Source organism: Lissotriton vulgaris, chromosome 6 (assembly GCF_964263255.1).
Source record: "Lissotriton vulgaris chromosome 6, aLisVul1.2, whole genome shotgun sequence".
NCBI lineage: Eukaryota > Metazoa > Chordata > Amphibia > Caudata > Salamandridae > Lissotriton > Lissotriton vulgaris.
The window spans coordinates 1,228,419,918-1,228,445,894 of NC_141694.1; the positions used below are offsets into that span (position 1 = coordinate 1,228,419,918).

At 46.6% G+C, this 25,977-nt stretch overlaps 1 protein-coding gene across 1 annotated transcript in view; it reads right to left on the reverse strand.

Moving 5' to 3' along the window:
- SERAC1 (serine active site containing 1) overlaps positions 1-25,977 on the reverse strand; it is a 293,263-nt gene that overhangs the window by 147,838 nt on the left and 119,448 nt on the right. Inside the window, exons 7-8 of the mRNA XM_086927320.1 lie at positions 10,058-10,171; positions 8,784-8,946 (exon numbers count right to left, since the gene is read on the reverse strand). Coding sequence (XP_086783446.1) covers positions 8,784-8,946; positions 10,058-10,171 — 277 coding nt within the window. The remainder of the gene's footprint in view (positions 1-8,783; positions 8,947-10,057; positions 10,172-25,977) is intronic.

A 25,977-nucleotide genomic window follows, 5' to 3' on the forward strand; every position in this document is an offset into this window, starting at 1 on the left:
GGAAATAACATTCAGATGTTGCTGCTTAATGAATCTAAACCCGCTTGTCACAGTAAACACCATACTGTTGCAACTCTTAAATTCCAGCTGGTTTGACCTGCTGAAAGTTAAGAAAGGGTGAGTTATTTAATGCACCCAGTAATTACTGGGTGCGGTAAATACTACCCAACTCTGGAATTTCAAATCCTATATTTTAAATCCTATGTTAACAGGATTTGCCCAAGGGTAGAAAAATACGTAGCCTCTCATAATCACTGCCTAACTGCATAAACATTAAGCTAAATTCAAACAGTCTTTTGACTCTGTACCAGATATTGCATAAGATAAACAACATTTACAGATCCTGTAGATCACCGTTGGGATATGTTTACAGCTACTGAAAGGGACATCTTGAAGTATGTTTACAACAATTAAACCAGCCAACAGATCTTTTGCACTGTGGCTGCTTCCCATAAGGCAAAGTAATATAAAATACCGGTCAACTCATATTGTGTAAACTTATATAAAATTATATTAAAATGGAAAAGCAGGATATTTTATCTAAAGCATTGGTATTTTTTCAATGCTACCGGCACAGATTAATGATTTCACCGATTTGGAGCACTCCTCTATCAGATTACAGTGCCCGCTTCTGTCTCTTGTATACTGATCACAAGCTAAACAAACAAGAAAGTAACACTCCTATTTTGAGGCAAGTCTAGCTGCAGGAGATATTTCATTCATCTAAAAACATTGCAAAAGAACTACAATTTTCTGTGTCTCTAGTATGACAATACAGTATGTTTTCTTTGACTTTTTCTTATAAGAAAGTCTGCCATCTGCTAGTTTATACACTATAAAATTAACAGTAACAGTTTTAATTTATTTATAGTAGATTAGGACGCACTTGGATAATAACAGAAAAAATATATAAAATACATGCTAGACTGTAATGGTGTATCCCCCGCCAACAGGATTAAACAGAGTGCTTTAAACTATGTGTAAAGACACCACGTCCTGCATAATAGCAAACACATAATATCAAACACCCATATCACCAGAAAAAGTGAATTTGCCAGATCACTCGAATAGTTTTTTGATTCCAAGTGGTCTGCTTAAACAGATTTGGAAAGGGGCGACCACTCGGTCCCCCCGAACATATGGTTGGGGGTCCGGATCCTCCCGGGAAACCATTTTGGGCGGGGGGCGTGTCACGGCTGGTATGCCCGAAGCGGCGTAGCCGGGGCGCGCCTTTTTCCCGCCCACGAGGGGTTGTCCTAGACACCTACACCGATGGCCACGCCCAGTAGGCGTACCGGCGGAGGGTTCACGCCCTCCCGAAGAGGAATAAAGAGAGCGGGAATCCGAAGAAGCATCCTCTTGTTCCTGTGCTTGGAAGCTGCACCCACTCGTTGCACGTGAGCCCTCGACGGAACAAGGAGCAATTTTGAGAACTTGTAATTCTTGTGTTTCTCTTTCAGCGACTTCGAGGCTACGTTCCAGGACGGTGTTGATCAACTGGGATCGAACATTCGGAAAGCGATGTCTGGCAAGAAGGCAGGAAAGAAGTCCGGGAAGGACCAGATGCTTCGCATGCTGGTGAGCAGAATGGCGAAGATCGAACGAAACGTCGGTATGGTCCCGGCGCTTGGCCGAGATATGGCAAACATGAAGAAGCAGATGGCTGCAATGAATGATACGGGTAAACCAAAGAAGGTAATAGGCCCGGCATTGCCGGGAGTTGTCCCCACGGGTAGGGGTAAACGGGTCAGGAATAGGGCGGCAGGGGGGGGGAATTGCTCCTTGTTCCGTCGAGGGCTCACGTGCAACGAGTGGGTGCAGCTTTCAAGCACAGGAACAAGAGGATGCTTCTTCGGATTCCCGCTCTCTTTATTCCTCTTCGGGAGGGCGTGAACCCTCCGCCGGTACGCCTACTGGGCGTGGCCATCGGTGTAGGTGTCTAGGACAACCCCTCGTGGGCGGGAAAAAGGCGCGCCCTGGCTACGCCGCTTCGGGCATACCAGCCGTGACACGCCCCCCGCCCAAAATGGTTTCCCGGGAGGATCCGGACCCCCAACCATACGTTCGGGGGGACCGAGTGGTCGCCCCTTTCCATATGGCCGGGATGCCTGTCACCCCCTTCCAACACAATCCCCAAGGATGGGAAGACGGACGCAGTTCTGAACTTTTGGAAGGCGGGAGGGAGTTACCCGCCCGGCCGTATTTATTAAAATATGAAACAAAATTAAAACATTAAAATAAAAGTTTCATATCATGTACAATTTTCATTTATTACATTTCGATGAAGACATGTTCATTGGCTAACCTTAACAAATCTCTAGTACAAAGGTTTTCCTAGCCGAGTCTAACATCCTGCAAATGCATACTTTCTAAATTAAAATTGTACATCCTAGCATTACGGGCCAACGGCAAGGTCGCAACCGGTGTCAGATCCCTACTACCAAAACTCTCGCCCTCACGGTGTGAGTGGCGGCCGCGCAGAGGACTGTACCCTCTGTGCCAACTCCAATTTCCCTTGTCTTGTTGGGGGCCCCCCATTTTAACTCGACGCCATCTTAAAGGTCGTCCGAGGACCCGTGTGAGGTGTCTGTAAGAAGGCAGCGTGGACTCCCCCTCCCACCCCACACTGTCTATCACATCCGCCGTCGCGGATATCCGGGCCCCGGGAAATTCGTAGGAGGGGCATATAGCCGCCTCCTCCCCTGGAAGGGGCCTATGGCCGTCTTCCCCTAGGCGACCCATACTTAGTGGGTGCCGCCTCCCCGTGGGAGGGGCCAATGGCCGCCTCCCCCCGGGCGCTCCCATCCATAGTGGGTGGCGCCCCCCTCTAGGGACCTTGAAATTACTGCTCACCGATCATGACCTTACCGCCACAGGCCGGATAGTTGACCGGCTATCCGGCCCCCCCACAAACTCCTCCTAAAGGTCATGTTTTCTTAAACCCCTTAGCCATGCTATGAAGTCTCCTATGAGTAAGACATTCCCCTCCCGGGACAAGTGAACCCCATCATCGAGATACATGTGATCCCCCCGAATACACCCATGCGGAATACTCACTGGTTAGAGGCGGCAGACCCGAGAGCAGAGGACGGCCCGGGACCAGGGTTCGATTCCCGGCGCGGCAGGTTTCTGGACCAGGGTCAGCGGACTCGATAATTCTCTCGCCTTGGTGCCCACTCTGATCAGCGTTCACACCGGGCAACTCTGGGCATTAGCTTGACTCATCTTCACTAACGGCCCCACCAGACCGCCGGGGATGCCTGGTCTCACCCTGGAGATACCCATTAAGGGACCATCTCTCAGGGAAGCCAGGAAGGGTTTCGCAGCGGTCGAAGCGCCTTGGGACCCTCCGGGTAAGTAGTGCGCTATATAAATGCCTATACATACATTTACAACTGCGCCAAGCGAAACAACCTACCAATTTTGTTGTTGACCTTTTTCACTGAATGGTTCAGTGCTGACACCGAGAGGCCCCCCCGCCACACCTTCCTGGGAATCATGTGGGACCATGCCATCGTGCACCCCGGGATCCTTCTCGCCAGCCAGCTAACGGTAGACAAAACTCGCTCGAGTAGTACTCGCCTGCCGAGTGTCACCATGTCATTGCCCCCCAGGTGTACTATGATTACAGATGGCTGTGACCTCTGCCGCCCTAAGAGTTCCTCGACAAAAGATTCAAACTGGTCAATACAGAGCCCGCCCCTTCTGTGGAAGGTCACTCTGTACCCGTATTCCCCAGCTGCGCGAGTCACGTCACCTGCTTTGTATACGTCCCCGGCCCGCCTCACGTAAGAGTGGCCCACGACCCACACCACTCTCTCCTCAGCTGGTGATCTCTGACCGCTGGTCCCCTGGTGCTGGGTCGACTGCAAATTCCGCCCCGCATAACATGCTCGCGAAACTGTAAATTAAACAGAAGACAAGAAGCGTGAGTGCATGTAACTTGACTTCACAACATGTGCAATCGCACATACCTTTTAAAACAATTCGAGGACCATCGTCCCAACTGTTTCACCTCCTCAACACTCTGACCCCTGGCTGTAGCCTCAGTAGCAGCCCCTATCCTAAAGAAGTGGGTCCCAAAATCGCACGGGTCCAAGCCCGCCGCTGCGATTGCCATTGTTAGCACCCTCTGAAACTGAAACCTCGTCAGTGGGGTGGCATCAATGTGTCTCAGCAGGCTCCCCCCCCATGTATCCGCCCTTTGCGCCAAATATTCCTAAACGCACTTTACCGGGCACATGGGGGACCCTCGCATGCGCTGGACAACGATACTGTCTCCCATAGCTCTCTGGTCAGTCTTGGACTTGGCTATTGTGACCACCATTGAATCACCCCATATCAGGATGTGATCCCGTCACAGACCTCCCTCCACATCTTTCTTATTCTTTGCGACCAGTTCGCTTACCCGCATAGCCCCATGGAACGCTATTGCGAAAGCAGCCCGGAACAGTACTGCTTCGAAATGGGAGGAACATGTCGTGGGTAGTGTCCACATAAGCAGGGACAACCTTTCTAACCCAATCGGGCGCCTCTCGTCTACTCTACGACCTTCCAGGCGTTGCCAGCCACGGAGGGTTTTCTTTACCAAAAAGGACGATGTCGGGTCCTTGATGCCATGCGCCTGCGCCATGAATGAAATGGCAGCCCGGTGCCTATTGGCCGTTGCTACTGATCGGCCTTCCCTGTGTAATGCCACCAGAAACTTTAGGAAGCAATCCTCCTGACCCCATTTCTCCTCCCCTGCCGGACCCAAAAATGCACAATAGGAACGAAACGCTCCTTCGTATGCCTTCCTCGTCCTGGGGGCTAAGCTTGCTGCCACGAGGTCTTGTAATCCGGGGCACCGAGTAGCCAGAGTGCTTCGGGAAATGGTGCCGCCGCTAGGTCCGCAGAAGGTAGATAACCCCTGAAAGCCTGCATATGTGAACGAGACAGTGCGTCAGCAGCCTGATTCAGTACACCAGGCACATGTTTCGCCCTGAATTGCATATTCAGTCTCATGCAAAGTAGTACAATTTCCTTCAACAATCTCAATATCCACTTGCAGCGTGCTGCCTGATTATTTATACATTCAACAACAGTCATATTGTCGGACCAAAATACCACAGAGCGATCTCTGAACTCGTCCGGCCATGCCATCAGAGCCACAAACATGGGGAATAGCTCGAGGAACCCAATGTTATTGGTGAGACCGCTGGTGTGCCACCACGTAGGCCATGTTTGCGCCGACCATCGATTATCAAAGATTGCGCCAAATCCCACGCTCCCCGCCGAATCGGTCCACAAACCTAGCTCGTCCGAAGACGCTGGTGGCTTGTTCCATACCACTCGACCGTTGAAGTCCGCCAGAAATGCCAACCATATGCGCATGTCCTGGCGAACCTCTGCAGACAGTCTCGTGCGGTGGTGTCCTTCCTTGAGACCGACCATAGCTTGTGCAATAGAGCGGGAAAAGGGGCGAGCCATTGGTATCACTCTTAGGGCAAAGTTAAGCTGACCCACTGCTTGTTGTAACTGATGGAGGGTAACTTTCTCCTTACTAAGGCACAGTTCCAGGGAAGCCCTGAATTTCGCTACTTTCCCTACTGGCAAACGGAAACATCCCTCCACAGAATCGAGTTCAATTCCCAGAAACTCCAGTGAAGTAGATGGTCCCACCGTCTTACCTGGTGCCAATGGCACTCCGAATTCCTTCATGAGGATGCAAAACTCCTGTAGCGCCTGCGCACATTTCGTGTCGCCGGCTGCCCCCAAGAACAGAAAATCATCTAAGTAATGCATAACATGGCTATGGCCAGTGGCTTCGGTGAATGCCCTGCCAAAAAACAGCTGAATTTCTCAAAATAAGCACAAGAGATGGAGCAACCCATTGGCATACATCTATCCATGTAGTAACGTCCCTGGAACACAAAGCCTAACAGACGCTGATCCCGTGGGTGTACCAGGAGCAACCGGAACGCCGACTCGATATCTGACTTCGCCATCAGCGCTCGGGCCCCAGGCGATTCAACATGGTGACGGCATCATCGAAAGATGCGTACCGCACCGAACAAACTCCCGGGTCAATCGCATCGTTCACCGAGAGACCCCTCGGAGCCGACAAGTTGTGGATCAGCCTAAATTCCCCCGGGTCTTTCTTGGGAACCACTCCTAACGGGGAACAGATGAAATCAGTTGCTGGCGGTTGCCTATATGGGCCAGCAACCCGGCCAAGGGCAACCTCTTTTGCAATCTTCCTCTCCACCACCGCTGGATTATGCTGAGCCGACAGTTGGTTTCTACAAAGTGGCTCCCCACGAAAATCCCCCGCCGGGATGTGGAAACCATATAAGAATCCATTCCTCAACACCCCGGCGGAGACATGATCAGGGTATTCGTTTAGCCAGGGGATCATTGCCATGATATCAACAGGGGTAGGTAGCGGTACACAGTGGTCCCCCTCAGTCTTGTTTGGACCCTCCTCTACCACCCGACCCACTATTCTTGGATCTGCACGAACTCTCGGGGTGCGAGGAATTCCCGCAACCTGCACACGCATGTCTGAACTTACATGTCCCTTGAGGCCTGGTGCAATTGCCCCTGTTAAAATTCCAACAGACCCCTCTCTTACCCCCGTTCCCACCAGTCCTTGCTTGGTGGTCGCCACCGGGGCCCGCTCGAAAGGGCACCGCGGGCTGTTGGCGGGAAGGCCCCGACCCATTCCTGCCTAGCGAGGACGACTTCGTCGCGCCCGGCAGGAGCTGCTTCTGCCAAGAAATCGAGTCGAGACAATCCCACGTCAGAGATGAATCGTACTCCTTGGCCTTACGGAACTTCATATCGTAACCCATCCACTCATTGCCCTCATACGTTTCATAAAAATCCATTTTTCGTGCCTGATAGCAAGACAATTCGGGCAAAACCTCGGGCTTACGTTCTCCAATAATTGCAGTAAACATCGCAAAGGCCTTGGCCCAATTTGTGATTGTCTCATCAACCCTGAATCCCGCCATTTTTGCTCGCCATACACTCGGGTGCCACAAATCTTTCTGCGTTTTAGCATACTCCATCTCACGATGGTCAGTCAGCAGAGAAAACATATTTACATACTTATCAGCCCATATCAATTCTTTTGTGGCCAACGGTATATGTTGGACCACCCTCTCCCGTCTTGAGGGCAAAGAGCCCTCCCTCGCCATTGGCAATGCCTGCTTACCCGGCTCCGTTGTCGTTCCCGCTGTTTTCTCAACGCCAGCTGCCGTTCCTTCCAAGGTCACCTGTGGGGGGACAAGAGGGAGATTCGCCTTTGCGGCAGCTCGCGACTGCCGCAACTGCTCCATTAGTAACTTGGCCTCTTCGGCCGTGTCTTCAGGTGCCGTAGCACCCCCTGTTTTTCTGCCGAGCCATGCGGCCAACTGGGCGGCTAATTCCGGAGGCATGTCCTCCTCGTTGGCGGGCGTAACAACAACCGGAATCGGCTGACCCGCGTCCGGGATTGGTACCGGGGCGTCGACTGGAATGGCCGGGTTTACCGGGGGTACTTCGGGGACCGGGACCTCCCCCCCCTGCCGCCCTATTCCTGACAAATTGAGTAGCTCAAACGTCAGGATACCAACAAATTGCAACTTGCAGTTTAATATTGTGGCAACAAAATGCCACTTCTGATTCATATTACTTGACCATAACTTGCTGGTGGGAACTGTGTGCCGGGAATAATTCAGAAGAAAAGAAGAAACAACACTGATACCAACTAGTCTGTTTTTATTTAAAAAGGTCGAAGGTTCATCACACACTGACTCCTGAGTCAGGGCTACATACTAAATCAAAGCGCTAGCGGAGGGAGGGTTCACCCCCTATTTTTTGGTTCGCGGGGAGCAAACTGACCTCAATGGCGACTTGGGTCTCTCCTTTCTGAGCTGCTGGAGCCAGATACATGAATGGTTTGAGGAGGCACAGTACCAAATGAAATTTATTGCCAAACCAATGCTATAAAGTGCAGCTACCGTCAGGAACTGAGTGCCTGTACTTCTTTACTTAGAAAAAGAGAGTACTTGCACTTTACAATACTTATAACGGGAGAGGATCTGCACTTCTCAGTCGCAAACAGGTACTCTGGGATATTGAGTATCTGCTCTTATACATTCCCATTTCAAACATTGTGTCAAAATGTTAAAACAAAAAAAAAATGAAAAAGTGGTATAACTGAACTGGCAACTGAGAAACGCCTGGTAAGAGGTTATCTTTATCTCCTCCTCCCCTTCTTTTTATATGGTTGGTCCTCAAGTGACACATAGCGGTTATACGTTTTGGGTAGGGATATGGGTGGTTTGGGATTTGGTATACTAATAATTGGTCCTTTGTTTATGATTATCACTGATATATTACTCGACACATTTTCAACTATGCATAACAGTACCTAATATGTAGATGTGTTGAGTACAATTCATGTTTATATGTCCTACGATGCTTAAACATCATTATGCTGTAATGTCTATGCCATTATGAAATAACATTTGTGTTAAAAAAAGATCTTTCTGTCAGCTCCTGGCATCATGGATGATGCCTAATCCCTACTAAAGCGACAGTAGAAAATGTACTGGTCAGAAGCTGATATTTTAGCAAAATAGGTTAAAAGAAGCAGGATTAGGTAAACAGAAAGTGCACCACACCGGGTTAAATTTCCTTTTTTCTCAAAGGTGAAAAAAACTCCTAAAGTCTGCAAAGGTGGTTCACAATATAGACATGAGTGAGGCATATTAATGGAAAACAGAAGCACTGACTTTAGTAATATTAATTTTTACCTGAACGTACGATAGCCGGATGAAGTCGTTCATGTAAAGATAAATTTCCTATTATGCGAACTATATTTCGCCGTATTTTGGGAGAATCCGGGCGAAGCTGGTAGATCCTCTGTAATAATTGAAGGCCTCCATTTGCTACAATTTTTTCACAGTGAGTGACAACCTTGCAAATATTAAAATGAATAGCGTTGGTACAGCAGAATAAAAAAATCAGAAACCTACATGTGTTGCTTACAGCAATTAAAATCATAATAAGAAGATATTTTACAAGTATGCCATTGTTTACAGGTCAAAAAAGTTATATTCTATCTTATAAACAGCCACCCCAGAGCCACATTATTTAGCTGTCTCCTAGGTGACACAATATAATATGAATCCATCAGCACAGTGCACTGTATCACTTGACCACCAGCGTCAATAACCTTGACTCTCCTGTAGTTGTGCCCAGTGACCAGGCAGATAACTAGTTAGTTGATAGGGGAGGTGGTGCAAATGTGAGAAACTTAATTTGAAGGGTTGTGATCTTTATTCCCAAATTGACAACTTGACTCTCTAGAAGTTAAGAACAAATGTGTATTTCCAGAATGTCTAAAGATCTAGAGCATATTTATTCCTCTTCTAATAATCTATCTTCTGTAAAAAAAAAAAAGCAACTTTAACATCCACTGTGATATTATTTACATAGGTGTGGGTGCATTAACAGTAGGTCACTGAAGATTAAACTGTTCATCCAACAATGTTGCTACGGCCGACTCCTAGCTTAACCTGCAGCTTAGCTCCCCCCCAAGGTGCTAAAGGGAAGTTACAAGACACTAGTGATGGAATCAAGATTGGCCAGACCAGGTATCCAGAAGAGGCATGACACTGCCTAAATGAGACCACTGTTGTAATGCTTGAAAATGCGGCCGGGAAATTGGGAGCCATGTGTTCTTCCACCTGCCATTCTTGGAAGTACTTTTTGCATCAGATTTCTTTGATGCTAATCTGTATCCTACCATTTAAAATAAAAGATTCTGGCTTTTTGCTTGGATACAGGCTTGAGTGGTACTTGGTATTATTCCTACTATCAAAATATTTAAAAAGAGGGTTACCAGGAGAACAGAAGAGCCAATCTTGACGGTTTAACAATTCGGAAATGTGTTCACTGGCTGGTGAAACAGAGGTGTACAATTTATCTGACAACCTAAACACATTTTAAGGCAATCTCTCTGCAAATCATAAAAAGATAAGTTAACTACCCAGTCTATTGAGTATATCAAATGTACATGGATTACCTTGGAATGCTTTACTAGGGCCTGCAGGCAGAATATCTCCACTTTCTCCAAAGGAACTAAGCTCAAACTTTCTGCATAAGGAAGTCCATTTCCACCAAAGCACCAAAGACCTCCCTGTGACGGAAATGTTAACAGTTACTTTACAAAAACAGAAAAGGAATTATTCACAGACATGTAATTTCACAAAGTACTGACAACCTCTACATGCAGAACAACAATTAGATTTTTTGATGAGACCTTATTTTTAAATTCGCTTAGAAGGTCCCAATTATTCTTGGGTGAAAATAAATCTACTAGTGGGTCTCGTGTTCTTTTTGGTAGACGCTGAATCCAATTTATCTGGGGTGGATGAGCAGTGAATGTGGCGCAATAACATTGCTTTCTTAGGAGAAAACATACCAGTGGAGAAGTGTGGCTCAGGGGTTAGAGGCGGCAGACCCGGAAGCTGAGATCGGACCTGTACCAGGGTTCAATTCCCCGCCTCGGCGGGTCTAGGGCTCAAAAATTCCACGGACTCGATAATTCTCGCTCCGGTGCCTTCTCGACTCACGGGTTCACACTCTGCGACTCTGGGCAATAGCTTGCTTAATCTCCACAACGGCCCCTCGCGGCGGGATGCCTGGCTTTCACCTTGTGGATACCCTGCCGGGGTTATCTCACAGGGGAATACCAGGACGGGTTCCCTAAGCAAGCGCTTAGATACCGACCTCGGTCAGTGATTTGCGCTATATAAATACATGTACATATATAAATACATGTACATTGGATAAATTAATAATATCAAATATATACTCAATTAAATAATTCGAGATTTACACAGTGATAGTGTTCCTTAATAATTGCTGACATAAGAGAGATTTTTCTAGCAAAAGTTGCAGCATCAAAGTCTTTGGGCAACAAATATTTTTTTTAACTCTTATTATCACTGACCCACTGCGGATATGCAAGTTGTATGAAGAATTTTCAAAGAGGACAGTCACAGGAACCTACATCAATTAGTAGTTGCTTACGGATAATATGATGGTTACTTTTGAAGAAAAAGAATAGCACCAACGACAATTTAGATTATTATATAATACTTAAAGAGATTTATCAGGAAATTGATTGCTTACAACAACTTAAGCCTCCTGGTCTAGGAAAAATTTAAACTAATTATATCTGTTTAATTTTAAGACACAATTGTGCCACTTCTGCAGATACATCAGGAATGTGTTCGAACAGTAATGTTACGCTTTGGCATGTAACAAACAGAAATCATTTTAAAGTAACAAAAAAACACATCCACTCATGTGGCTCAGCCTTTTAAATTGTGATACTAAAATATTGAGACAGGTTCTAGTAAACATAACTGAGGATCAAGAGCCTGATCAATGAATGGTTTTTGAAGTTGCAAAGCCTGCGATTTGCAAAATCACCGGCTTTGTAAATTCAAACTACTATGTCCCAAGATCACACTCTAGGTCAGAAACGACTTTCAGACTTGCGATGTGCACTTTGCAACTCATGATTTAGATGGAGGAGAAGATGCGAAAGGGGTGTCCCAACGTCCTTCTGAATAACAATGCCACATATTAGTGGTGTACAATTGTGGCAACATACCATTGGGTGGATACCAGCACCCCGGGTAAAGCTGGACAGCTTCGAGTTTGTCAACATTGGCTGTCGGAACGGAGAGTAGACAGCAGGTCACGAGCCTGTTACATGCCTTCCCCAATGTTATCCACAGAATGCCTTTTTAGGGCTCGCCCCTTTCCTATTCCGCAGGAATAGGAAAAGAGCCCTAATGCAGCCAAACCATACTTAAGGCAAGTGCTCTCCAGCGGATTTTGGGAAGTGCACGCCTCGTGCACGAGCTTGCCTGAGCCTTCTGCCTATCAGCCTGCCAGTTCTCCTCCCCTAATTATTCACTTCACTCACTCTGGCTCTTCAAAGGCTCTGCTCCCCGCCCCCGCCTCCTCCCTTAATTATTCACTTCACTCACTCTGGCTCTTCAAAGGCTCTGCTCCCTGCCCCCCACCTGCACTTCACGGCTGCTTGTCTTCTGTCCCTTAATCTCCCCATGACTCCCCCCCTCACCTCTCCCACTCCACTGCTTCAGGCCCCCACTATTTGCTCAGGACATTGCTTGTTAACATTTCTTACTATAACTCTCCCTTTCCTAACCCGCCCCTCTTTGTTGTAGTCAGCTTGTAGTTGTGTCCTCTCACCCTCGCATTTAATGTCACTTTCTTTATTTGCACAACTATTTTACTTTTTTGCAAACACGGCCGCTGTCTTAACTCGTTTCCCCTTCACACCCCCGTTTGCCTGGCCGCTGTCTTAACTCTCTTTTTTTCTCACCTCGCATTTAATTTAACTTTCTATTATTGCGTTTGCAAAGTGGCTACCATTTTCACTCCCCTCCCTCTGACCAAGCTTTTAATAACCACATAATTGTGTAGTGTTTCCTTTTCTTTTTTCGATTATTATATAGCTTTTAATAACACTCGTCCTACACTTACCTGTTATAGAGGTCAACTTTTTCTTTTATAAAAATGCTCCTGTCACACAAAACAAATACAAAACAGCTCTTATGATATACCCCTCTTCACACCTTTATTCATTCACCGAATCAACTCAAACGGTTAATATACAAACGCACGCACAGATTAGGACCGCAGTTAAGCGCTTTGTTGTAATGTATTTACATGCAGCATCACCACTAATTTGTGCCCTGATGCAATGTCTATAACAACTGTTAAATGAATCACTGTTCGTCCCGTCCTTACTTGTATCTGCCTTCTACCTGCCCTCCACACAGAGCACGCTTCCACCCGCCCACTGGCCATGTTTACTTTGCGCCCTCACATTTGCTGCATCCGATTGAGCAATGTCAAGTGTTCCATTTTTAAAGGTGGAAAACAAATATTTTTTTTAATGTGGATGTAAATGTTAATTTTTTTTTACTATAACTCTCCCTTTCCTAACCCGTCTCTCTTTCTTGTTGTCAGCTTGTAGTTGTGTCCTCTCACCCTCGCATTTAATGTCACTTTCTTTATTTGCACACAACCGCTGTTATGTCATGGACATTGCATCATGTATTTTGTTTAAGCACAATAATGGAATAAAAAAAAGGATACGCTACACAATTATGTGGGTAATAAAAGCCGGATCAGAGGGAGGAGAGTGAAAACGTCAGCCAATTAGCAAAGGCTGAAGATTAAACATACTTTGCAAAAAAATTAAACAGCTACGTGTCCTCCTTCTGTTCAGGCATTTGTTCTGGAATTTAATTGAACTTTCGCGCGTGATTAGTTGTAGCAGTTTAATTGTTTGTCAAACTAAGGTTAAAGAAATTGTGTGTTTAGGCTAACTTTTTTAAATAAATGGTGTTTTACACTCTTTTAATGCACATTTCGGTGTCAGTGTTTCAGTTCCACAGCTACAATGCTTAATTAGCAACTGTTAGCTGAGAACAGGCAACAGGCGCCACTGTACCAACAGGCCAACAGAGCCATCCTCTTTCAGCAACACCTCATTTTCAGAAACAGCACGTGCATCCTGCTTCTTCAGCTCCTTCTGCTCCGCTGGAAACAGACAGCTGGCGCCACAGGGGCAATCTAGACAGAGCCACCCTGCTTAATGAATGTTTAGGGGAATTCACGTGTTTAAAGGAAACAAACCCAAGGCACAAGAGAGAAAAAAAGCCACACACAGACATCTGCTTAAATTAAAGTTTGTCCTCTAAGATTAATTATTTTACGCCAAATTCTAATGTTTTGGATTAAACAAAAGTCTGTACTTTTTAAAAGATACAATATTAGTTTGTATTGTTTGCGGACACATTTTTTATCCATATAATGTGCTTTTAAATAAAGGACAGAAGTACAATAAAGGGAACTCGTGTTAATGCAGGACTATTGTATGTTAATGTAGGGTCTTATGAAGCATTAAAGTTATTTACAAAACACCTCGACCTAGTTTGTGTAAACAGGGCTCTGTGACACCCTTAAATAAATTTTTATAAATGTGCTCATTTATCAGCCTGGTAGCCATGTTATCTTTATTAGCCGCCATGTTAGGCGTTCTACCCCTATTCTGTCTTTAAGTAACTACAGAATTATTTTGCGTCTACTTTTTTATGCAACTTTTTTGCTTTTACAAAACATTGTGTGTTTATGTAGGGTCTTCTGAACAATTATAGCGGTTATTTAATAAACACCTTGCCATCGTGTGTGTAAACAGGGCTCAGTGCCACCCTCAGACTTATAGTAAAACTCCTGCTACATGTGCTCACCCCTCAGCCTGTCCGCCATGTTAGCCCTCCTTCCCCTAACACAGCTTTAAATAAGCACACATTTATGTAGCGTTTACTGTTGTGGGCACATACAAATAAAATAGCGCAATGTTAATAAATAATTTCACACACAACCACAATCACACACAACCACGCACACAACCACACAGATACACAACCACAACCACACACACAACCACCCACACAACAAACACACACAACCACACACACAAACACAACCATGCACACAAACACACACACACAACCACACACACACAACCACACACACACACAGCCCCACACAAGCACACACAATCACACACACAGCCATACACAAACACACACAACCACGACCACACACACAACCACACAAACACACAAAACACAACCACACACAAAACCACACACACAACCACACACACACACACACACACACACAACCACACCCAAGCACACCCAAAAACATATCCACATACACACCCACACCTACACCCACAACCACACCCACACCCACACCCAAGCACACCCAAAAACACATCCACACACACACCCAAACCTACCCACAACCACACCCACACACAACCACACTTACCCAACAACACACACAACCACACCAAGCATTGGCATAGCCAATAGGCTTTGCATTTGGGACCTTATAAGTGTTTAGCCACGCAACAGTTGATATAGTTGCACAAAGGATATTATGCTGCATAAATAACAAGCACTGGCGTTGCCAATCTCGCATTAGGAAAGTGTGAGCTATTGGTATTGTAAATGACGATTATTTTTTTAATATGTGTTGGCATTGAAAATATATAAATGAATAGCATTGTTATTTACAAAGCCAATAGCTTACACTTTCCTAATGCGAGTCCTATTGGCTATGGGAATGCTTGTTGTTAGCCAGCAAGGACAGTGCTGTTGTGGTGCTGAGTGATGCTGTTATGGTGCTGAGTGATGTGGTGGTGTATTAGAGTGATGTGGTGGAGTCCCAGAGTGATGTGGTGGTGTCCCAGAGTGATGTGGTGGTGTCCCAGAGTGATGTGGTGGTGTCCCAGAGTGATGTGGTGGTGTCCATGAGTGATGTGGTGGTGTCCCAGAGTGATGTGGTGGTGTCCCTGAGTGGTGTGGTGGTGTCCCTGAGTGGTGTGGTGGTGTCCCTGAGTGATGTGGTGGTGTCCTTCATTGATTTTGTGGTGTACATTAGTGATGTGGTGGTCTCCCTGAGTGCTGTGTTGGTGTCCCTAAGGTCTGCGGTGGTGTCCCTGAGTGCTGTGTTGGTATCCCTGAGTGGTGTGGTGGTGTCCCTGAGTGATGTGGTGGTGTCCCTGAGTAGTTTGGTGGTGTCCCTGAGTAGTGTGGTGGTGTCCCTGACTGATGATGTGGTGGTGTCCCTGAGTGATGTGGTGGTGTCCCTGAGTGTTGTGGTGGTGTCCCTGAGTGTTGTGGTGGTGTCCCTGAGTGGTGTGGTGATGTCCCTGAGTGGTGTGGTTGTGTTGTTGAGTGGTGTGATGGTGTCCCTGAGTGCTGTGGTGGTGTCCCTTAATATTTAACACAGAAACTGTAGTAATGGCCCGGACTACATTGCAACATTCTGCTTAACAGTATCTAAGGGGATATTTTTTAAGCAAACGAGCCTGTGGACAAATATGTCAAGTAATACCATCCTAAGGGTTTCAATCTATCCATATGAGGTGCTGCGTTACTTAAAAAAGTAGACCAAATCAAGTAATGGGAATTTGGCTAACTTAAGTGGTGTGATCAGAATTTCACCCTGGCCTGATTTTATAGGAGCTGGAGTATGGCGAGATTGGAGTATGGCGAGAATGGAGCATGCAGAGAATGGAGGATGGTGAGAATTGAAAGTCAGTGAGGGACACAGTAAAAAGAGGGCAGACAAACTTTTGGGATTGTTTAAAAAACATGTTTTTTTCTTTTTTGGGCATCGGAGTTCAAGAGGCGTCAAGAGCTGCCCTTCAAGAGAAGTACATTCTGTGATAGTGTGGACGAAGGGAGGTACCCCGCAGCGGATGTCGGTGCCAAGAAAGGGAGCAGGGGGTGAAAGGAATAGAATAGGCTGTGTGGAGTAGAAGTTGGCAGCGGATTTCGGAGGAGGGGAGAGGGTAGTGAGTGCGTGCGAAGAGGAGTACAGTAGAGAGAAAGGGAGTGGATGGGAGGAGGCCCCATGGAGGAGGAGGAGCGAGAGAGAGAGAGAATGGAATGTGCTTGTGAGATAAGTGCGTGTGTGCACGAGAGACAGAGCCGCTGAGAGTCTTCCAAGAGCACATGAACGCAGGTGATCAGGTGTGTCTCGTGGCCCCTTTCTTGCTGAGTAATCTTAAGAACTCTGCCTGTAATCAAAGCCTATGTCAGCATCTTTACTGCTTGAGCAATGATGAAAAAGACGAACAGATTATCACTTTTGCGCTGTGGACCCGTCTCCCACTAACTGCATGTCTGAAGTCAAGAATGTTAACACTAGTGTGGAGCCACAACCAGAACATGTAACTTATTTGCCCTTAAATTCAGAAACTGAATGTACCGGGATAGGTAAAGTGACACGTTCAACTTGTGGCTATAAGCCTGTGCAATGCCATCGCACATTGAAGCCATGGCATGCTTTTAAAACACACACAAGTGCTTTTGCCTGTTTAGGATGGATTCAAAGTAGCATTGGCAAACAGGAATGAAAACAAGAAAATACGAGAAGGGAGGGGGGAGGAGAGAGTGCGATGCGAGCAGCAGCAGGGAAGGCAATCAAGCGGAAAACGAAAGCTGCCGGGAGAGCCTGGGTCGGGAATGCGAGCGAGGGGAGGCAGGCAGTCAAGAATGTTAACACTAGTGTGGAGCCACAACCAGAACATGTAACTTATTTGCCCTTAAATTCAGAAACTGAATGTACCGGGATAGGTAAAGTGACACGTTCAACTTGTGGCTATAAGCCTGTGCAATGCCATCGCACATTGAAGCCATGGCATGCTTTTAAAACACACACAAGTGCTTTTGCCTGTTTAGAATGGATTCAAAGTAGCATTGGCGAACAGGAATGAAAACAAGAAAATACGAGAAGGGAGGGGGGAGGAGAGAGTGCGATGCGAGAAGCCGGATGGGGGCGGGAGAGCCTGGAGGGGGAGCGTGAATGCGCGAGGGGAGGCAGGCGGATTGGGAGGGAAGCCTGATGGGGGCGGGAGAGCCTGGTGGGTGGGCGTGAATGCGAGAGAGGGGAGGTGCTGGTGTGGGAGGGGGGAGATGCTGTTGTGGGAGGAGTGCTGCTAGGGGAGGAGAAGCCGGATGGCGCGAATGCGAGAGAGGGGAGGTGCTGGTGTGGGAGGGGGGAGTTGCTGGCGTGGGAGGAGTGCTGCTAGGGGAGGACTGGGCTGGGCTTGGATGCGATGCGCGTGCATGTACACGGGCACTGCATGAAAACCGCGGGGCTGAAAGCCCTTTGGTTTGAAGATGTTTTCGCCACATGAATTCTCGCTACGCTCGATGCGCTTGCGCGCATCGATAGGTCGCGAGACCTAAAAAGTTATTTACAAAAGTTTAAGCTATTGCGATTATAAATTACAATATCTTTTATTTAAGTATTAATTATTTAAAAAAAAATAAAAGCCATTGTTATTTGTAATATCAATATATCTAAGTCACGTAAATACAACACAATTTACATTTCAAATGCTATAGGTGTCGCATTTGCAAAAGTTAAAACTATTGGCATTGTAAATGCCAAAGGTATTAATTTCGCTATTTTCAAAAACAACACCTAAACAAAAAATGTGTCATTTACAATACCAATAGCTCAAACTTTCCTAATGTGAGACCTATTGCATTGCAAATGCTTGTTTATTGCAGGTTCTACTCCTATAAAAGACAGACGTTGGATTAAAAAAGAGGAAGCATTCCCAGGTGCTGGGATGGAGGTCTCATGTACCTTTTAGGTTTCCATCTGAGCAATTGTAGCACATTCGGTGGTAGTGCTAAAATAATACTGTTTTATTATTGTTGGTGGGACAAGATTCCTCCTCCAAACGGTCGATTTGTGCTGGGATGAAGAAGTATAGCTATCACAGTGCAAAATTAAGGTTGGGTCGCAGTAAAAAAGTAGGTGGCTTGCAAAACCTTTGACCTGCTTTGTGATCCAAGCTTAGTGCATGGGAGCCCAAATCCCTACATTTGTTAAAAACCACCAAATTGGGATTATGCTAACCAGAAGCACTCCTAAAGATATTCAAAGGACACATTTACCATGAAGGGAAGCATATTGTGGAAAATTAAGCTTTACCCATGATAGAGTTCACGAAAACCTATGATTCGGTTTACATGGACTACATTTGGTTAGTTCTGGAGGCGCTGACATTTAGTGAGAAATTCATCAAAATGGTTAGTTTACAATGTAATGATCCTAATATTCAGTTATGTGTTAATAAGCAGCTAATCACAGTATTGCTTTGGAAAGGGACTCTGATTGGGGCGGTCAGTTATTTTAATTAATTTATGATCTGGCAAAGGAGCCTCCGACGAAGATCATTAATTCTGAGCTTGGTTTGTTGCTCCTATGTAGGGAAAAGGAGAAGAATTATGTTTTAATGTATATGGACAACTGTTCCTAAAAAAAAAAAAAAAATTGAACTTTGTAAAATTGCTCAGGTACCCTCTGGGTGTGGGGGTTACCTCAAACAAAAGGGCTCTCCCCTCTGTTTCATTTAAATAAGTCGGAGAGTGACAATTTGTTAGCATTTTTTTATTATTTTGGTATTCCTCTCTCCAAACTTTGACTGTCTAGCAGGCATGACTTTAGCAGTTACACTGAATCAAACTCTTAATCAAGTTATTATTTAGGCAAGGATATATTTTTCATTTGGCTCAAACTAATAAAATATATATTGGTGTCCTAGTAAAACTGATGTGTTCCTCTGAAAAGCCATAATCCCGTTAATTTTGAAACCAAGTTGTTCCTAAGTCCAAAAACAATATCCTGGCTCTTTGTCAATACTATACTTTGTGGTAATTATATTATTTTACTTGGTCAACTCTTTTTTCATATGTGTCTACAAAAACATTCACTGAAGTATTACCATGGGTTTTCCTATGTTGGCAAAATTATACATGTTCTCCATATATTGTTGCATTCTTTTAAAATGAAAAAGGTCTATGGAAAGTCCAGCTACAGCGAGGTGTGTCAGCTGAAAATATCCAAGCTCTACTTCTGGAGCGAACACACAGCTGTTTAAAAAACTGAAGAAAAAAACACATCCTATACAGAAAGCTTGAACCTAGGATGTTCTCATTTGTAACAAGACTTAACTGCGCTATAGGCGCTAGAAATTCCAGAGTCTTTAATTTTGCAGGATAGGAAGGTCACTTCCAGCATGGCAGCAGCACCTCCAGAATACAGTGACAATGCATATATTGGCAGTTTCTTATAGCCCAACTACAGAGGAAATGTATTACTCAATTATTTTGCTCCTACACTTCACTCTGGAATAATTTGAAATGAGTACCACTAATCAGGGGGTGTATGTCCTGGTGCCTGGGTGAACACAGCACACTGCCTGAGCAGGGTGGAAACAATTTGCTTGAGTTCCTGGATCGCTCCCCAAGTATACTGCAACATCCTGCTGCAACATAAGCACACAGTTGGTGATCTGATATTCTCCTCAAGGTGGAAGTGATTCTAGATGCGTCTGTCACTAGACATCCACTTGTGGATGTCTGCTGGGGACCTGGCAGGGACGAAAACAAGTTACTTACCTGTAACTTTGGTTCCCCAGTATTGGTAACTTTCATAGATTCCCATGCTTTGTATCATTCCCCGTCGTCGGAATGGGAGCCTCAGTAAATAAAAAAAACCATAGTAATAGGTACAAAAGAGAAAACTAGGCCTAAGCCTCATCTCATTTTGTAGCTTATCAACCTCTTTTTGTAAAATAGACCAAACTTTCTGCAACAACCAATCAGAAGAGCCTCACCCCTTGGAACCTTCCTGAGAGAGCCTCAGAGCCTCAGATATTCGTAGCTGTTGTGTAACAGCAATCATAACATGAAAAGAGGCCAAGCTTTCCCAGGGGAGGAGGGTGGGCGCATGGGAATCTATGAAAGTTACCAATACTATGAAAGTTACCAATACTAGGGAACCAAAGTTACAGGTAAGTAACTTGTTTTCTTGCTCCAGTATTGGAACTTTCATAGATTCCCATGCTTTGTATCAGAATAGCTAGCAGTAAGCCATAAAAGCACATTTTGTTGCATGAATAGCATTACATGTAACATTGTTATCCTCACTGGAAACAAACCATAAATGTTACCATAGCTAGGAATACAACAAGTGATACAAAATGTGCACTACAGGAAGGAGGGATTGTAGGGAAAGCTCACCTCTCATTGAAAAAGATTTCTCAGGACAGCCTGTCTAACAGCTACATCTTTCTTCATAGAAGAATCCAGGCAGTAGTGCTTAGTGAAGGTGTGGGTACTGCTCCACGTAGCTGCCCTACAGATGTCCTTGATAGGGACTCCTGAAAATAGAGCCACTGACGATGCCATAGACCTCGTTGAATGAGCACGAACTTGTCTTTGCAGCAGCTTACCCACTTCTTGATGGCAAAATTGGATAGCATTGGAAATCCAACGAGAGATACTGTGTCTTGACAGCGGAAGTCCCTTCCGACGTGCACTATAGGAGACACACAGTTGAGGAGACTTCCTGAAAGGTTTTGTGCGTTCCAGATAAAATTTCAGACATCTCTGAACGTCCAAAGAATGTAAAGACCTCTCAGCTGGTGTAGAAGGTCGTGGGAAAAAAGATTTTAAAATTACCGGCTCATTCAGATGAAATTCAGATGGAACATTCGGGATGAATTTTGGATTTGTTCTCAGAATCAGAACGTCCTTCTTAAACTGTAGAAAAGGTTCTTCAATTGTAAACGCTTGGAGCTCACTTATCCTTCTAGCTGATGTCAAAGCTAAGAGAAGAGCCAGCTTCCATGATAGAAATTTAAGGTCTGCCCTATGTATGGGCTTAAAAGGGGTTCTCATCAGATGAGCCAATACCAAATTAAGCTGCCATACTGGTGGAGGAGGCCGGACCGAAGGAAAAACCCTGAAAAGGCCCTTCAGGAACTGTTTCACAATCCTCGCAGACCAAAGCGAAGGACCTGAAGATGTCCGTCTATATCTTGAGATGGCTGCCAGATGTACTTTGATCGAAGAATGAGCCAAACCCGATTTAGCCAGAGAAAGAATATATGGCAAAATCTGATGCGGAGCTGAAGTGTATTGGTGAAGACTCTGTCCCTGACACCAGAGACAGAACCTTTTCCACTTAGCCCGATAGGTCTTATTCGTACTTGGGGATCTGGCCTGAGACAGAATATCCTTACACTCCTTGGTGAGGTTCAGGTCCTGAAATTCTCTGTACTCAGGAGCCACGCTGTCAAGTGGAGTGAGCTCGGATTTGTATGGAGCACCTGACCTCGAGACATCGTCAAGAGGGACGAAACCGGCTGCAGATGAATTGGCAGATCCCGAGGAAGTAGAAGGAGTTCTGTGTACCAGAACTGTCGGGGCCACGCTGGTGCAATCAAAATAATTCGTTACGGTTCCGCTTTGATCTTCCTGATTAGTCTCGGCATCAGGGGTATTGGTGGAAAGGCAAAGAGAAATGCACCGCACCAGGCATTCGAAAGTGCATTCCCCAAGGATCCCCGATGGTGATCCCTGCTTGCGTAGAGCTGGCATTTGGCGTTCTCTGGAGTCGCAAACAGGTCTATGATTAGGGTTCCCCAGCATGCGAAGACCTCGTCGAGAATGGCTTGGTTCAATTCTCATTTGTGACTGATCGATCTTTGGCGACTCGACGCATCCGCTGTTGTATTGAGCAGCCCCGCGAGGGGTGCTCTGCTGTAAGAGCAATGTTGTGGAGAATCGCCCAGTCCCAAATCTCCTGAGCTTCCTTGGAAAGTGTTTGGGATCTCGTCCCGCCTTGCTTGTTTACAGAGTGCATGGCCGTCGTGTTGTCCGTGTGGACCAGCACTGCACGATTCTGAATCCGTGGCAGAAAGGCCTGTAGGGCCAAGCGAATAGCCTTGAGTTCCAATAGGTTGATGTGGAACCTGCGCTGATCTGGATCACAATGACCACTCACATGTAGCTCCTGCAGAACAGCTCCCCAACCTTCTTATGAGGCGTCCGTGGTGAGAACCATGGGAGACGGAGGAAGCGTGAAGGTCAAACCCTTTGAGATGTTGTCCTTTACCAGCCACCAGCTGCATGCCTTTTTCATTGCTGGTGTCACCGTTATCCTGTCGTCGAACGAGTCCTCCGCTTGGTACCACTGCTTGTCCAGCTGTTCCTGCAGCGGGCGCATTCAAAGTCTGCAGTGTGGAATCAATGGTATGCAGGATTATATCGATCCTAGCAGGGTCTTGTAAAGACGGACAGACAGCGATTTCCTCTTTTGCAAGAGACGAGCTGACAGTACAAGTTTGTTCCGACGTTCTTCCGTCTGAAAAGCTTTGCATTGATCCTTATCCAGGATAGATCCTAGAAACTTTGCTGATCTGGATGGGCAAAGGATCGATTTTTCCTTGTTGAGTTGCAGGCCCAGGTGGCTGAAAAGTTGGATGCAAATTGAGGCTGCCCTGGTAGCTGCTTGAAAGGTCAGAGCTTTTATAAACCAATCGTTTAGGTAGGGAAATACTTCTAGAGATTGCTTTCTGAGAAACGCTGCTACTGGAGCAAGTACTTTGGTAAATATCTGTGGCGCCGACCTGAGACCAAACGGAAGCACCTTGAATTGAAAATGTCTGTTGCCTACCGTGAAGTGTAGGTATTGCCTGTGAGCTGGATGGCTCGGAACATGGAAGTATGCGTCTTCCAGATCCAGTGTCGCCATGTAGTCCCCTTTGTGCAGAAGACGCAGAATATCTTGCAGGGTGACCATCCTAAAGGAGAGTTTTATGAGATATGTGTTGAGCTCCCGTAGATCTAATATTGGATGCCATTTCTCTTCCGTTTTGCGAACCAGGATGAACCTGGAATAAAAACCTTTCCATTGGAGGCACGAACTAGGAGACTTGAAATAGAGGAAATCCTCTTCCCCACATTGTCCAGGCGTCTACCCTCCTTGTCAGGTGGAGAGGTCAGAGGAGCCGCCGGGTCCTTCGACTTCCTTTGGGCCACCTGGGAGATCACGGAGTCCGGCCTTGGCTGGCCAACCAGACACGCAGGACTACCATCAGGTACCCTGTACTGCTTTTCTAGTCGCGGTAAGACGGGTATGACGGTTGCTGGTGATTGCATAGCTTTCACTCCTTCAGACCACACATGGTCTATGATGGGAATAGAGCAGAGGAATCTTTTGTATGGCTCTTTGAAATCATATAGAAAACATTCCGTTTGAACTGTAGTAACTGGCAAACCAAACCGTTTGGCAGCCCGCTCCATAAGGTTATGGAAACCACCTATGTCTGCAGGTGGTGAATCCACTGGATCAGGTGAAGGAGAAGATGGACCTGGTAGCTCGCCCATTCTCTATTCGGATCAGGGCCCTCCGTCACATCCCCACAGTCGTCCGAGGAATCATCATCATCCTGAACTGTATGCACCTGAACCGATGGTTGATGAACCTCCTCAGGTTCTGGGTTCCGTGGCGGAACCTCCGTTGTAGTGGGAGGTGGTACAGTAGGAGGAGGCATGTGAATGGTTTCAGGAGGTTGTGAAGGAAACCGCTTCCTGTAGTCCATGAGCATCATCTGCAGGTCTGATATAAGCGAAGCGAAGAAGGCATTGCCACCATACCTTGCTGGGATTGTCCCTGCAGTCTCTCTCCGGGAGGAGGTTGACACACCTCCTCATAATAGCCATCAGAATCCGAGTCCTGATATTTCACCTGGAGCTGTGAAGGACTGTAAGCATCTCCATAAGGACCATCATTGTCTTCATCCTCATCCTCCTCTGAATTATCCTCATCAAAAAGTAAAGCAGGCGGTAGGGACGTCATCTCAGGCGTAATTTGCCGCCTTTTTATCACAATCCGTACTTTTTCCACCGTCGACGCGGACACCGTCGACAGAACCGTCGTGGATGAGAGCACCGTCAACGGTGAACTAGTCATCGTCGACGAAGGTGTAAGTGTCGACGGCACCGTCGACGAGCTCGTCGTCAATATGAAGGCTGCCGTCATCATAGCCATCGTCGTCCTCAACGTCATCCTCGTCATAGCCATCGTTGGCATCATCCTCGTCGACGTCGAGGATACCAATCTCGTCAACGAGGAAGATAGTCCAATCGTCGACGTTGAAGCTGCCGTCGTCAACGCCCTCATCGACGCCACCGTCGACGGTCCTGTCGACGGGGCAGAACTGGCAGTATCAAGGATTTTCGACGTCGTCATCGACGTACCTGACGATGTCATCGTTGATGAGCGGGTTTTCTTCACAGATTTCCAGTCCTGAGGCAGAGAAGCAGGTTTTTTAAAACCATTTTTTTTTTTAAATATATTTTTATTGCAGGAATTAGCCAAAATTACATATCGGACCAGCAATACAGGCATAATCAGAAAAAATTGAACACATCCCACCCCCCTTTGGAAAACGACATGTGTGCACAGCCATTCAGCCCACAACCCGAGGGTCGGGCGGCAAACACCAGAGGGGATCTGATAGAAGGTCGAAGCTGGTCCGGATGATCCAATGGTCTTCATCTGCTTTTCTAAATCATCCTACAAAAAGGGCAAAAGAAACCCCCCCCAACAACCCAATGATTCAACTAATTCCCCCCCCAGCCCCGCCATCAGTGTGTGTTGTAGTGCGTGTAGGAAAGCCTATGGGAAAAGCCCCAGATGATTCTATAGATATCTGAAGTATAATTGACTATCGGGACTCGGGATGTGCCGCATCTTCACTCTCTGAATCGCTGGAAGCGCAATAATCTCGGAGGGCCTGCACTAACGTCTCCCATTCCAGTGCTGATTCCAGCGCTCTCTCGTTATGCTGCCGCCTAGCCAATTGGTATCGCAGAGTGCTCTCCCCCGCCGCCCATTTCAAAAGTTCGCTGTGCCACCAAACCCCTGTTGGACCAACTCTTGCCTTCCAATTCCTGGTCACCTCCTGTTTAGCGAGGAGAAGCCCCAGATCAATAAATTTACTTGAAATTTTATTTTTGGGGGTATGCGGGAACCAGTGTAGGAGCCCCACCGCCGCGTCGACCGATAAGGACCTCCCCGTTACCCTATTCAGGGTGTCTCCTACTCCAAGCCAATAGGAGGACAGCGCCGGGCAAGACCACAACATATGGAGGAGGTCCGCCTCAGGCGCTCGGCACCTGGGGCACTCTGCAGAATCCGTGGCAAAGTACTGCTGGATCTTCGCCGGGGTCAAATAGGCTCTGTGGAGTATGTAGAAGTGGACCAGTTGGAAGCGGGCATGGCGTGCGCCCTTCCAGGCCCGTCGCATGAGTTGTGACCAGGTCGTCTCCGGTATCTCCTTCCCTATGTCTGCCTCCCAGCGGGTTCGTAAAGTGGTGAGGGGGGCCAACCCCTCGGTAACCAATCTGCTATACAGGCACGTGACCGTTTTGACCGTCCCCGCGGACATCATAACATACTGGCACACTGGGGACGTAGGCGGTTCCTCCATCCCGCTTT